The 14878-nt window shown below is 41.1% G+C and overlaps 1 protein-coding gene across 4 annotated transcripts; it reads left to right on the top strand.

The window, feature by feature from the left end:
- The first annotated feature begins 59 nt into the window (after window positions 1–59).
- On the top strand, window positions 60–14768 carry skic3 (SKI3 subunit of superkiller complex). 4 transcript variants are annotated; one of them, XM_084359261.1, is made up of 41 exons: window positions 60–100; window positions 495–595; window positions 754–897; window positions 1118–1209; window positions 1365–1440; window positions 1534–1680; window positions 1898–1996; window positions 2132–2240; window positions 2384–2524; window positions 2645–2743; window positions 2983–3107; window positions 3289–3375; window positions 3558–3661; window positions 3796–3922; window positions 3997–4176; window positions 4345–4469; window positions 4582–4832; window positions 4951–5053; window positions 5160–5342; window positions 5546–5693; window positions 5779–5857; window positions 6049–6110; window positions 6198–6254; window positions 6402–6470; window positions 6911–6985; window positions 7189–7330; window positions 7447–7540; window positions 8054–8131; window positions 8225–8349; window positions 8441–8564; window positions 8881–9105; window positions 9439–9511; window positions 9666–9719; window positions 10000–10111; window positions 10323–10451; window positions 10537–10661; window positions 11166–11330; window positions 12271–12423; window positions 13053–13183; window positions 13997–14126; window positions 14306–14768. In XM_084359261.1, the coding sequence occupies exons 2-41, from the start codon at window positions 506–508 to the stop codon at window positions 14384–14386; spliced, it is 4713 nt and encodes a 1570-aa protein (XP_084215387.1). In that variant the 5' UTR covers window positions 60–100; window positions 495–505; the 3' UTR covers window positions 14387–14768. The 4 variants fall into 4 exon arrangements, with proteins under 4 accessions (XP_084215387.1, XP_084215390.1, XP_084215388.1 ...); XM_084359262.1 differs by lacking the exon at window positions 60–100 and adding an exon at window positions 177–192; XM_084359263.1 differs by lacking the exon at window positions 60–100 and adding an exon at window positions 319–337.
- Window positions 14769–14878: the final 110 nt, after the last annotated feature.

Genomic DNA, 14878 nt, shown 5'->3' with positions numbered 1-14878 from the left:
CGGACCAATCTGCAACTAATCTTATTTTGAAATTCAAAGTAGGCGTGGTTATTTTCACTTCCGGGATCACAGGGCGCAGAGCAACTTGTCAACGTAAACAGTGAGTCTGCCCAACTTTCGTTCCTGTTCTTTAAAACATACATAGTTAAATAACCACCAACTGAATAAATAGCCTCTTGTGCATCAGTTAAGGTTTGAAACATGTTCTCATTTTAAAGTACATAGTTTAGAGGCTCCGACAAGCTCATAGCTAATGCTAAATTGGCTGCAGCTAGCTAACACTGCAATGCAGACTCAAGCTATCTAACTAGAGTTTATTGTCAAGTCAACTGTTCAGGTACATCACTGCTACAGCACAGATTTGTAGGCTGGTGTAATCAATTTGTCACATATCTCACAATTCATTTAAACCGACGCTACAACGTTTTGTTGCAAGTTCATATAGTTAAATGGCTAACAATGACCCTTCTTTTTTGTGTCTGTGTTTCGCACAGATAGTTTTAAGATGTCCAGTAAAGAAGTGAAAACAGCACTGAAAAGTGCAAGAGAGGCCATCAAGAACAAAGAGTTCAAAGAGGCTCTAAAACACTGCAAGGTAAAGTATCAGGTTCACTTACTCAATGAAGGGGGTTGTTTACATGTATATATTGTGGCTGTCCACATGCAGCTGTTCCCAAGAGTCTGGGTACTGACTGAACTGATGGGAACAGAGATTGTGTATGGCTGACGTTTCTCTCTTCCATCTGGATTTAGGCTGTATTAAAACTTGAGAAGAACAATTATAATGCATGGGTGTTCATCGGCCTGGCAGCCAGCGAACTCGAGCAGCCAGATCAGTCGCAGATGGCTTATAAAAAGGCTGTGGAGCTGGAGCCTGAGCAGCTACTGGCATGGCAGGTAAGGTGGGAAAGTGTAGTGGTTATAGGCTTTAAATGTCTTAGACTAATTATACTCTGCATGCCTAACACTGAGAGCAAATCTGTATCACTTGAGGCAAAAGTAAACCAATGAATTCTCACCTTGATGCCTCTATGGTGGGGCACAATGTTTTAAAATGTCTTAATTTCATAATGAAGACTCCTATCAACTGTGCCAAATAGATGCATTTGTTTTTAAGGGCTTGGCGAATCTTTATGAGAAGACTGATCAGTGGGATTTCCAAGTTGAGCTACCTAACGTCTATCAGAAGCTTGTTGAGCTGTATGCAAGGTAACATGCAACATAAGAAAAACCTCTTCAGGATGTTTCTGAAAAAGTGATTAGTTAAACAGTATTTGCTTGTGTCAACCTCCTGGTTGTAGTTTTGACTAGTTTCGCATTTCTGATTTGTGCTGACTCATTCTCATTATGTTCTCCATCAACAGCTCTGACAAAAATAAATGTTATGAGACGATCAGAAAGCTCTCAGATATCTATCAGTCTGATAAAGAATATTCAAAGGTATGTAATTTAAATGTGTGTTCAATGAAGAAAGAAAAGACTTTGTGTTGTTTTGTGTTCTTTACACACGTGTATGCATTTGTATGCACACAGTTGGCAAAAGTTTGGCTGCAGCTCCTTCAGCTGAAGGAGGAAGAGGCTGTGGACAAGAAAGAGTTGCTGCAGCTATGGCAACAGATGACCAATCTCCTCTCAGATTGCCTTAAGGAGGAAGAGAAGGATAATGAAACTCAACAGCATGTAAGATTTCCCTAAATGTGGATTTTAACTCAGTAATGTATAATGTTTCTTTTTGTGTATGAACACTTTGCAACACATGCAAGTCCATCTCTTCCTATACATGTACAGCAGGTTAGTCTTACATTGTGGTCAGAAGCTCTAATTACTCCCACTCACTTGCAAACAAAAATCATTTTCTCACTGCTGTTCTAAGTGAAAACTTTTTTTGGGTCATCAGTTAATCACAGCATTTGAGAAGACCATGGTTCTCATGAATCCTATACCAGGAGAGGAACACAAGAAAGTCTCAGCTGACTATGTCAAATGCCTTTCTAAAGTAAGTGTGCCTCATCTGATCATCACCACCACAGAATTTCAGGGACAATTAGAATTTGATCACACTCATCAAAAATATCAAAAGTACAGATATTCTCTTAATCAGCTGCTCATCATGTATTTCCCCTCAATGTAGCTGCCACAAGAAGAAGCAAAAATGAAAGAGGCATGTGAGTCCATGCTGTCCCTCTACCCCAACCAAAGTTATCCTCTTGAAGTCCTTTGTTCCCATTACCTCAAAACAGGTAAGAGGCTGTTGTCTTGCTCATAAAATCTAAAATGAAAGAATGCAGTGATTGATTCACAGATATGCTGTTTTGTCCAATAAAGTGACACTTGCAGCCATTCAGATTCACTCTTAATAGATACAATTATGTTTTTACTGAAGGTGTTCAGAATGAGGATGCAGTCAGCTCTTTCTCCCGGCTCCTGGTTCTGGCACCAAGCAGCGGATTAGGTCACTTGGGTCTGGGCACTAAAGCACTGCAGGAAGGGAGGTATAAGGATGCCATTAAGGACCTTGCACAAGGTTAGTTTGTGCAACAACAAAGAATGGATTCTGTTCTTAATGTGAATGCACCTGAATTTTTCATACAGAGACATTTAACCTATGGCTTCTTTGCATGATCTGTCTTCACTGTTTTATCAGGGTTGAAGAAAATGAGCTCCAGCACTGGATGGTGCAATCTGGCGGAAGCTCAATTTAAAATGCAGAGATACTCAGACAGTGCTGTATCATGCTCACAAGGTATGTTTACTCTGCTGTATATCACTATAGTTATTCAGATGACATCACCAACAACATGCAATCACTTATCCAGCAAGTCCAAAGAATATGTCCAATCAAACTTCATCAGGGGATCATTGAAAAAACAATTGAGGGATTTGTGGAGGATATAAGAGTGCTCACTACCATCTTCAAAGTGCAGCTGTCTTTCGCCCCTGAAGCTTGTACTGAACTTCACTGTATGTGTGTTGTTCTGTTAGGTCTGACGGTGTGTGCCTCTGAAGACAAGGAGCTGAAGGTCAAACTGCTTAAGATGAAGCTAGAGGCTTTAGTCAGGAGTGGAGGAGAGAAAGCTGCAGACCAGGCTTTGGAGACATTTGCACTGGTAATGTGATTGACTACTAATCTTTTTTTTATTCAGTAATTCCACAGTTAGAATTATTTTAATTATTAATACAATTATTAGTTTAGTTTGAGTATATTTTGCAGTTGTAACCTTGGACATACATGTGTTTCCACGTATTGTTAAAGCAAATATCATATCTATTGTGTTTTTCTTTTGTTAGATCCCAGATGCTGAAAAAGACCCAGTTCTATTAACCCTTAAAGGACGTGCATACCTTAACAAGGGACAAGTCGATCATGCACTGAAGGTAGTAAATTATTCATTTAATGTGTAACTTTGGCAATGTTTTAGTATTGAACACTGGATAAATATGAAGAGCTTGAGATAAAATTCCGTCTTCTTTTTATAATATATGGAAAATAAGAAAAGGATCACTTGTATCAAACACAAGATCGGTTGAACATAAGAAAACCTCCGCTTCTTTTGTAGGTGTCATCAGAGCTGGTGGCCTCTAACCCTAACCTGGCTCAGGGGTTGGTACTGAGAGGACTGGCACAATTGGCTCAGGGTCAGCAGCAGTTGGCAGAGGAGAGGTAAAAAGTGTTTGTGTTTCTTCTTCTGTGCATGTGTGTTTTTTTTCTCCATTGTCTTAAACCTAATACATACATGTGTGTTTTAGTTCTTAGTGAACTTTTCTGACTTTTTCTTCTGCTCTTCTGATGTTTAGTTTCCTGAAGGCGGCTAGCCAGAGCCCAGACTGTGGAGAATATTATTTCTTGCTGGGAAAGCTTTACTGGGACATGGGAGAAGAGACCCGTAAAGACCGGAGCAAAGCCCATACACACCTGCTCAAGGTTAGTACAGTTATTACTGAAATTTGGAAGGGGAATTTTTATCTTTATATTAATTTTTTTCCCATCCATTTCAGGCTGCAAAGTTAGACCCAAACCTGGGTTGTGTATTCCGCCACCTTGGACATTATTACAGGGAGGTGGCAAACGACCGTGGCCGGGCTCGAGGCTGTTATAAGAAGGCCTTTGAGTTGGACAACGAGGATGCTGAGTCTGGAGCTGCCTCAGTGGATCTCTGTATGGAGCAGGATGATATGGTCAGTGGATTTGTTGGCAAAGAGACACAAACTCCAAATTGCCAAAATGTTCATGTGTTGTGCTGGCATTTTGTACAGGTGCCTCTCTATTGTCTTGACCCTCCCCATGCTCCTTTTGAACCTTATCTTGCTTTATATCGTCACCTTCCTCTTCCCTAAATGCCGTAGGACACTGCCTTAGCGATACTTCAGTCGGTGATTGAAAAAGCCACTCCAGGCTCAGCTAAATGGGCTTGGATGAGACGAGGACTTTACTACCTGAAGGTTGGAGAGCATCAACAAGCTACATCTGAGTAAGAGTTTTAATCTCAGACAGTAATATGTATTACCTTAGATCTTTACCATTTTCTACTTTATCATAGGCATTTTTAAGCAAGTTATTAACCATTTTATTTGTGTTCATAGTCTGCAGGCAGCTCTGAGAGCAGACCCAGAGGACTGGGTGTGTTGGGAGTGTTTAGGTGAGGCCTACCTAAACCGCCGGAGCTTCACAGCAGCTCTGAAGGCCTTTGGTAAAGCCCATCAGCTTCAACCCTCCTCCATCTACAGTGTCTACCAGGCTGCTGCTATCAAACAGACGCTGGGCAAGTTCAAGGAGGCGGTTGCAGAGTACTTGCAGATCACAGCGCAGCAGGACTATGTTCCTGCTCTTAAAGGTCGGTGGTCATTTTAATTTATCAAAGACCCTCACTTCACTTCACTTTTGTTTGCTTATCTCTGAGTTATATATCTGAGCCTGGACATTAAATCACATTGGTATGATCTGTTTTTCAGGTCTTGGGGAGTGCCAACTGTCTCTGGCAAAGAATCTAATGGAAGACTGCAGAGATGGGGGAGCCATTGACCTCATTCAGCAAGCAATACAGAACCTCTTCAAGTAATGACTTGTTTAATCTGTAAATCTTAATATGAAATACCACTTTGTCTGTGATTCGTCAGATTGTTTTCAGTGATCCATTCTTTTACATTTCTGTGCCCATCAGAGCTGTGGAGCTGCGTCCAGACCTGTCCTGTTTGTGGAAGCTGCTGGGAGATGCTTGCACTGCAGTCAGCACCGTTTCGCCAAACAGAGCCCAGGTTCTGGTGCCTGCCCTACTGGCCGGTTTAGACCCAAACACTCAGAGCCACGCACTGACTCAGGCCCAGACTCTCAAAGTCGGTGAGAGGTATGACCACAAGCAGGTGTACATTTTCTAAGCTGCCTATAATAGAGCTACTCTGTCAATGCATACATTTATAACATCAGTACAGAAACGTTGTAGCTTTTCATGATATACTAATCTTTAAGTTACCCTCGGATACCATCTGCTCCTGTTGGTCAAGCATAGAATTGAAACACTGAACAGTAAATGGATGTTTTTGTCTGCAGATGTTATGCCCGTGCTTTGAAGCTGATGTCTGAGGTCCCCAGCCTTTGGTATGACCTAGGACTCAACTACTTCCGCCAGTCCAGCCTACCCTGCCCTGCAGAGGGAGACCAGAACTCCCCATCTGTGCTCCTAGAGAAGGCCCAGCAGGTGATTCACAGACTCCTGCATCACAACAGTTTTGCATTGTTTTCTCCCTGAGTTGGTCTTTTAAGAGTTGTTTTTCCCTTTTCAGTGTTTGAAAAAAGCTATCATGATGGACAGTGAGAACTATAGCAACTGGAATGCCTTGGGAGTGATTTCTATGAGCGAAGGTAATAAGATGCTATAGCTGTCTATCAGGTGGACAGACTGATTGGTTGATTAATTTGTATTTTAAGTGGAGAATTGACTGCACTTAAAAGATGATAATGTTAATAACTAAATAAAACAACTACTTTTGATTGATCTGTGTCACAGGAAGTGATACACTTCTTATCACGTCACTTTCTTTCTCTCACATCAGGCCTTGAGAACTTTGCCCTGGCTCAACATTGCTTCATCAAGTCCATAGGTGTTGAACCAAATGTATGTACTCCACATTCGTTCAGGTGATGAATGATATTTTCAGAAAATATTCTCATGTTCTTATGAGACTTTGATATTGCATTACAGAATGTTGTTGCTTGGACCAACCTTGGTACCCTGTATTTGAAAAAGGACAATATAGAGGTCTGTGTGATCAACTTTCTTATACGTTTGTTTTGTTTTTATCATAGTTCTATAGGGAACACAATTTAATACATATATACATATATAGATATCATAGTTATTGTAGGATGATATTTTCTTTAACAAACTCTGATCTTGTTTTCTTAGCTTGCACACAATGCCTTCAAGATTGCTCAGTCGCTGGAGCCGCTTTATGTCAACTGCTGGATCGGACAGGTACAAAGACTTCTTTATTGCATACATTTATATTATCTGTACTGTATATGCATACATACTGTAAGTGACACAATGTTTCACAATGATAAGGAATATGCAAGCCATATGAGCTGGGTGTGGGGCCTGGTAATGTTATTGCACAGAGTAGAAGCCATCCCCTGTCCTTCTTGAGAAATCTTTCATATATAAACTTAATTTAGCAATCCAAGGATTTCAAGTTCAGTGGTAGGTAAAAGAAATATGATGTAATTGGCAACATTTTACTGTGTTGTTATTCTGTTGGTTGGTAAAACCTTGAAAAATAGAGCATATGGTTTGATTAGACTAAAATAATTTGTATAGCGACTTGCTTGTGTTCATGAGACTTGATGAATTTGTCTCTTTGACTTCTTTTGTATCTATCTGTCTAAATGATGTTTTACCTTTTGTCCTCCTACCAGGCGCTGATAGCAGAGAGAGTGGGAAGCTATGACACCATGGATCTTTTCAGGCACACCACAGAACTCAGCACACATGTACGTGACCTCCCAAAATCACTGGGGTTGCTTTTGTAATACCTGTTAATTATCTGGTTAATAACATCTTTGGTTTGGCTTATAGCTGAGAATTTACCAGAGTGACAGAGAAAGTACTAGTACTAGAAAGTAATTAGGGGTGGTACCACTATGAAACAGAAAATGTGTATGCCTTTCATTAACATTCCTTCTTTCTTTTGCAGATGGAGGGGGTGAAAGGTTATGCCTACTGGGTGTGTACGACCCTCTTGGATAAGAGCAACAGAGACTCTGAACTTTACCGCTACAACATAGTCCAGATGAACGCCATCTCTGCTGCTCAGGTGGCTCTTACCAAGTACACAGGTACAGCATCCATTTGTGTGTCAGTGTGCATCAGCATCCACATATCCCTGGGTTGTATTTAGGTCATGTGCTAGAGATGGATGTTGTGTGACAAGTTTCTTTTGCATCCTTCTTAGAGAGGATCCAGTCTGACCCTGTTGCCTTCATCATGCTTGGTTACCTGAATGAGCATCTGCAGCTGAAGAGGCAGGCCTTACGGGCTTACGAAAGGTGTCTGTTTGAATTACACTAACCAACTCCTAAGGCTCACAGATGAGGCAGTGTACCAAGAAAATAATGAGGGATAGAAACGCGTTGTACGCCTGGATTCCAAAAAAGTTCAGATGTAAATAAAAGAGAATGTTATAATTTGCTAATCCTTTTTGACATATACTCGAAATATACCTGAAAACAGTATGAAGAGTATATTTAATGTTTTAGTTTGTCAACTTCATTGATTTTTGTAAATATATGCTTATTCTGAATTTGATGCCAGCAACACATTTCAAACAAGTAGGGACAGGGACAGCAACAGACTGGAATAATCCACAGCTTAACGGGTTAATTGATAATGGGTGATAATGTCATGATTAGGTAAGAAAAAGGTGTCCTCAGGAGGCTAAGATGATTGCATTATGTTTGTACTTATGTTTTACAGTGTCCTAACTTCTTTGGAATTAGAGGTGTAGAAGGTGCACAATGTAATACATACTGTTTTTTACATGTTTAACTGTCTTTCCTCAGAGCTGTTGAACTGCTTCAGTCCAAGTCCTCCACAGAAGAGCTGGCTTTTGCCTTAGGCAATTATGGCCGAGCTTTATGGTAACATCTTGCTGTCTCATTATCATGTACTTTGACAATGCCTTACAAATACCCCAGACTCCATCTTTATATGTCCCACTGTGTCTTTTGCAGCACCTCGGGCCAGTTGGATGAGGCTGTGTCTGTGTATAATTCCACTCCACTGCAGGAGCTGAGTGATCTGACTGGGCTGGCTCTGGCCTACTGCAGGGCAGGACTCATTGCAGAGAGCATCAACGGTAAGGAGTGGGACTCACGCAGAAATCAGTGATTGTTCATGTGTTGTCATGCCAGAGTGACTGTGAATATACTGTTATGTGTCAACTGTAGCCTATGAACGTGCCTTGGCTGTGGCTTCCACTGAGAAGGACAAGGCTTACATCTTGACTGCTCTGGCCCTGCTTCAGCACCGGCAGGGTAACATAGACTCAGCCAAGACTCTGCTGTTTAAATGGTGAGTCCACCGTGTTGTCTTGCATGATTTTGTTCTTTTCTACTTTGTTTTCAGTCCAGGCTAGTATAAGAATACATTTCAAAGACTATTATTGTGTTGTAATGCTTTGAGAATAGGGCAATATGATGAAGTCAAAGATTATATAACACCTGATTATATTTTCAAGCTATAATGTTTATAAATGTAAACATAAATAAACAATCTTTAAAAACAGATTTTTTTTGTCAACTCAACATATGATTATAATATGTGATAACACTTGTTCTACACTTGCTTGCACACTAAAAGTATTTATGTCTGCTTTTTGTCTCCACAGCTCAATGTTAAAGGAGCCAATCTCGGAGTCTCTGCTGTGTTTATGTGCCCTGGGTTTGGTCCACAGTGATGCTACATTAGCTTCTGCTGCCCTGACGGAACTGCTGAAGCAGGGTTCAGCCTCTGGGAATGTCGTAGAGCAGCGGTGTCTACTCACCTGTGCCTTGCTGGCCCTGCAGGGCAACTACAGTGCAGTGCAAAGAGAGGCTTCCAGAGCTGTACACAGGTAAACTGCTTGTTTGTATGAACTTCTGATTGGCTGCACCTTACAATAAGCTTATTTGACTGTAAAAGAGATCTTTTAAACATCAGTGGGGTCAACCCGCATTTTGACAGCGAAGGCTAGATTAACTGAGCCTTTTGGACGTTGTTTTATGTGCATCTTGTGGAGAATTGCACTACGGATTGGAGAAAGCATGATAAGTAGGTTTGATTGCATGTATCACTGGATTTGCTGTCATTAGTTTTGATGCAGTTTTTGATAGAAATGTACTCGTGGGAAAAGCCTTTACATGACTTTCAAATTCTTCAAAGTCTTATTTATCTGTATTATTTACAGCAATCCTGGAAACCCATCTCTGTGGGCCCTGCTGTCAAGAGTGGTACCACAATACTACCCCAGAAAAGCAAATGTAAGCCTGCATACCAGACATCATATTACAAACTTATCATGCATGAACCCAGGAAGTCTATAATATTCGCACACATTTAACTGAGCAGCCTCATCCACGTTTGCTGCACATTAATAGGAAAAAGGCTCATGGTTTTGTCTACTGTGTTTTCCAGGGCGGAGCGATGGCTGGTCATGTTGCCTGTCTCTCCAGTATGACTCAAGGAAAGGTAAGAGTAACTGTGCATCTGTGTTGAGATGGCCTTGAGTTCTGTGTCTGTCTGTTTTTTTACGCTTTATTTCACGTCACTGCCATTAGAAATTAAACTTAAAACTAAATTGTGTTATTTTGCCTGAAGTGATTAGTATTTATTCTGTTTTATACTGTAGATATGCCAGCATCCAAAATACACACAACATGTTTAATACAATACAGTAAATATTGACTCTGGTATTTTTGTCACAGTGTTTGTAAATTAAACTGAGCCGGTCTTTCTTGTGTGCCTGCAGAGGGCGTTGTTGTACAGTGGAGTGAACCAGCTGGCCAATGGGAGACACTCTGGAGAGGACAAACACAGGAATGCACTGAGGACTATGCAGAGAGCTGTGCTGCTCTGTCCTGGTATAAATATATATTGTATATTTTATATGGTCGTCTCTGTGAGAACCATTCTTCCACACAATGGTGTTCCTAATATATACAGTAAATGCAGCTCTTTTTTTTGCAGCTTTGTGGCAATAACAGGCCTCTTGATGTTTATCCCTTTTGATGAATGTAAAGCTACCTTACACGTCTGTGTGATCTGAGTCTCCCCTCCTCTCTCTACTTTCAGATGATCCAGCGACATGGGCAGGATTAATGGCTGCCTGTCACACAGAAAACACGTCCTGTTATCTTTCAGGTTCTGCTCCTTGCAGACAAGGACTGGAGCAAATCCTCATGTCAGTGGTTTCTGAGAAAGGTGTGTGCATTGATGCATGTGTGTTTCATGGTGTTTATTATTTTGTGTGTGTTTGAGTGCATACTGATACCTTTCTGTATCCCAGTGCGTAATGTGGAGGAGATAGAGCGCCCTCTGGCCCAGAGTCTAGAGGGCTGGGTACTACAACAGGCAGTGACAGGTCTCATGCTGGGAGGACAGCTGGAGCAGGCAGAAGCCCTCTGCTCACAGGTCTGATATGAACACACATACACACAATCTCTATTATTCTTTGAATTACTTCATTCTACGACAGATTAGAGTTGTTACAGACAGAAATTAAAGTGGAATTCCAGTGTTTTTAAACCTAGGACCATTATTTACATGTTTTGGTGTAAATGATTAATTTGTACCAAAAGTTTTGGATTCAGTCCAGTATATCGCCTCAGCTGGCAGCCACAACATGGCTGACACTTAATCATTTGGGTTAACTCCAACTGTCAAAGTTACTTTAAATCTGTTGTCAGACAGTCAGAATAATAATCTCAGCCTGTGAGGGGAAAAATCAAGTACTTTTAGTGGACGTAACATTTTAGGTTGGAGTTGCGCCTAAAGGATTAACACTAAAGCCATGTAGATAAAGTGCACAGGTTTTACAAATAACAAAATTCCCTTAAACATAGATGAGTTACATTCAGATTTCTCTAACGTGGCCCCTTTTATTGTTGTGTACCTCATGCTCTCCTTTTGTCCCAGGTACTGAGTGTGTCTCCAGAACACCCAGCAGTGCTGCTGTCACTGAGACAAGTGCAGTGTCAGCGCCTCCTTTCTTCCAGTGGTGGTACTGTCCTCCCGGACTCTGTGCTGGAGCAACTAAACAACACAGTGATGATGAACCCTACCAACCTTGGGGCATGGCATGTAAGTGGGCAATTCATTATCGTTTTTGGTATTATAGTGAATTACTGATGAGCTTTTGCTTTTTAATTTCAAGCACCAGTGGTCCCCAAACAACCTGTGTTACAAAGCGAGGCTTGAAAATATTGGTGATCTGTCTTAGTTCAGTTGTTTGAAGGTTGAGGTCATTAAATGATAAGATTTTTTTTCTCCTCAGTGCAAAAGCCATTAGCTTTGCTTCCACTGAAGCCCTGGCCTAATGAAGAACATTCCTGTGCCTTGCTTAAGACCTCATATTTGCTGCACTTAACATCAAATGGCTGCAACCAGCAGGGGAGAAGCAGCAAAGACACCAGGCTCTCTCTCTCAAGCCGTGAACATATCGGCAGCGTTTGTAGTCATGGTTAACGACCACACATGTTACAGTATAAATGTGGGGTTGTGTAGCAGTGCCATCTTCTGTATAAACCTTGACAGATTACATACAGTCATTACTGAACAAACATGCAGTCAACAATTTTATAGTGTGACTCATCAGATGTAGCCTGCGGGAATAATAAGCCTGTCATGGATCCACTATTTCAGTTGGCATTCTCCTCCTACCTCACCCCACCCCCACCTTAAAACACTACTTTCCAGGGGCACCGTTGCTGCATTCTGGGCGATTGTGATTGGTGTCAAGAAATACAAACAAGACAGTGCCTTTTTATCCCCAATAGCAGAACGATGATGGGTGCAGCCAGAATTTCTTCAATTTTGCCACGGCGCTATAGATCTGGCTATGCATGACTAACAATTTTATGTAGTAACAGAAAATCACATTGCCTCTCACAATATCCTCTGTGCCCCTCTTTCTTCACCGTTCATGTTTCCCCTCCCACCTGGTCCCTCTGTTAATCTCCTATATTCACCTCTACTCCCACTCATCCTTGATTCGATCAAACTCTCACTCTTCTTCTCTCAGTGGCTGGCTGAGGTGTACCGCAGCCAGGGTCTGCTGGTCCAGGCAGTCATGGCTTACAGGCAGAGTCTGCAGCTAGCCTCACAGCTTGGCATGCACAGCAGTCAGGTAGCCAGCCTCCTTCGACTTGCCCTGCTAGCCCTTGGACCCTGTATGGTGAGTTGGTTCATAGGATATAAATCTTGACATTTAGATCCAAAATAATCAACATTTTAGTGTGATTGTGCTGTAATAATATAGTTACAGCACAAATATCTACAATCTTTTTCCTGCAATACTTCAGCCACAAGTAAGAACTTTTTTAGACCTTACAAAAGTAATGTTGCGGTTAAAAGTAGCACTATGTAAGGACTACAGCACTGTTTGTCTTTTGGACTAGTACTGGATATGTTGTTTTAGAATAAGAGGAAGACTTGCAATTTACTATGCACACACAAGGCCAGAGGCAGCTCCTGTCTACATCCCTGTCAGGTGGGCAAAAGCAAGGCTTAGGAGATGAAAGATGGGTGAATATCCAGCTGGATTATAGGATCAGAAGCCAAGGCCAAGCAGAAATACAAACAAGACAAGAAGCTGCCTTTGTGATTTACCTGGAGGGGATGTAGTTTTTAGTCCACTGCTCACAGCACAGCAAATCCCATAGCTGTGAACCATAAGTAAAATAATATGAAATATGTAAAATATATGGTTAAAAGAATTAGAAGTTTAGTAGATGAATAAAACATATTTTTGTGCAATCGTTCGTAGTAGTTTTATTCTTAACCCTGTGTGCTCTGACCTCTCAGGCGGGTGTCCCAGGAAAAGACTGGACAGACCTGATACTAGAAGCCACCACTGAAGTCTTGAAGCTGGGTTCATCCCCGATGGCCCTCCTTTTCCAGGCCCTGCTCCAGTATGTGACCAAGATGGCTGCTAGGTTAGTGCTTCTCACCGTGTTCTGTTTCCACTGCGGCAGGAAGTATGCAAATACACATGCATGTTGCAGGTGTGGCGGTTGTCTTGCATTGATATTCAAATGGTTTTATCCCATCGGGGCGAAAGTCTAATACATCATCTAAAGGGATCAAATTAATTATAAGATTCCTGGAACTTCAGATTTATGCCTCCATCTGTCTTTTCAAGATGTTTGCACTTTCCGAACTGCAAAGCAATTTACGAAACAAGCAAAGTTTTGCTGTCCTGACATAATAGCCTTCTGCCACTATTTTACAGGCCTGCCAGGATGCTTAATGAGAATGCCACATTCATCAGAGAGTTTAGCAGAACAAATATGCAAAAAACATGGACTGGATCAATTCCTGATGAGATGCTGAAGGACCTACTCTGTGCCAAGCCCAATCACTGTATAAGAGGCCCTTTCATGCCAGAGACAAGTTTCATTTTGTCATATATATATTGGAAAACAGAATGGTAATGGATTCAGACAGGGTTTCAACCCAGACTAACTGAGGAAGGACATTTGTGCCAACTCATTTCATCTAGACAGCAAACCAGATCAGCAGCCATCCAACTCCATGTGTTCAGAAGCAAATGAGCATATGTGTCATTTACATCAACACAGGCAGCACCATTAGGAATATGCATAACATGTTTCCTGGACAGTTTATTCAACAGGTCACCTACATTTTGGCCTGTAAGAGACATCCAGACAATTTAATGTAAATGATTTTGGTACACAATTAACAAGGCTCATGTTATACCTTTGCCCTTTTCTGTGTGTCATCTGCAGGGAAACAAGGCGTTTTCTGGAGAGGCTGGTATACGTCCCCTCTCAAGAGTTCCCAGTGACAGTGGTTCAGGTGGCCAGCTGGTACCTCCTCAGACACTTGCATGCCAAAAACGACCAGGAGCTAATGAATGTGAGCAAACAGCTGCCTCATACCCGCACTGTCACCAGATTGAATAATTTTTGTGATATAATAGACAATGTTTATTCGTTTAAAATGCCAATTTACACCCAATGTACGTACTTCTGTATTGGTTGTTTATTTTGTCTGCAACTTCCGTGGTGAACATATTTTCTCATCTTTTTTTGCAGGTCCTTTTGCAACATGCCAAAATGAATCGAGATCACAGACTGCTGAATTTTCATTCACTGCTTGCCTCTTCTTCATCCTGAATTTTGTCTACAGCTGCATCACTATGAAATCATACACCTTGGCTTCTTTATCCAAGTCATCACCAGTACAGCTTTTCTCTTCACTAAAAAATGAAATCATATCAAATCAGACATTGTGGGTTTTACATTATAAATATGACATTTATTAGCTTTACACGATTCTATGATTTTACATTATACAGTGGTCCGGAAATCAAATATCATGAGCATTATCACATATTTAAAGAATGTATAAACAGTGCCCACATTCAGGCTGAAATAAAGGCATTTTGCTCAATACATAAAGATTGTCTTGTCTTGATTGAAAACACACGCTGACTTGCCAAGATAACACAAATGAAATACAAATCAGAACGTTAAGGTAAATGTTCAAAATATCAATCAACAGTACAACACTACAAAAATTACAGATATTTATTTATGGAATAAAAAGAAAGTAACTCTGAGGAAGAAAAAGTGGAAACTTTGAGTCCTGCTTCCAAAGTATGATTA

Source organism: Pagrus pagrus (genome assembly GCF_965226575.1).
Source record: "Pagrus pagrus genome assembly, chromosome: 8".
NCBI classification, from domain to species: Eukaryota; Metazoa; Chordata; class Actinopteri; order Spariformes; family Sparidae; genus Pagrus; species Pagrus pagrus.
The sequence above is the reverse complement of the archived record's forward strand: the minus strand, read 5'-3'. Positions and strand labels throughout refer to the sequence as shown.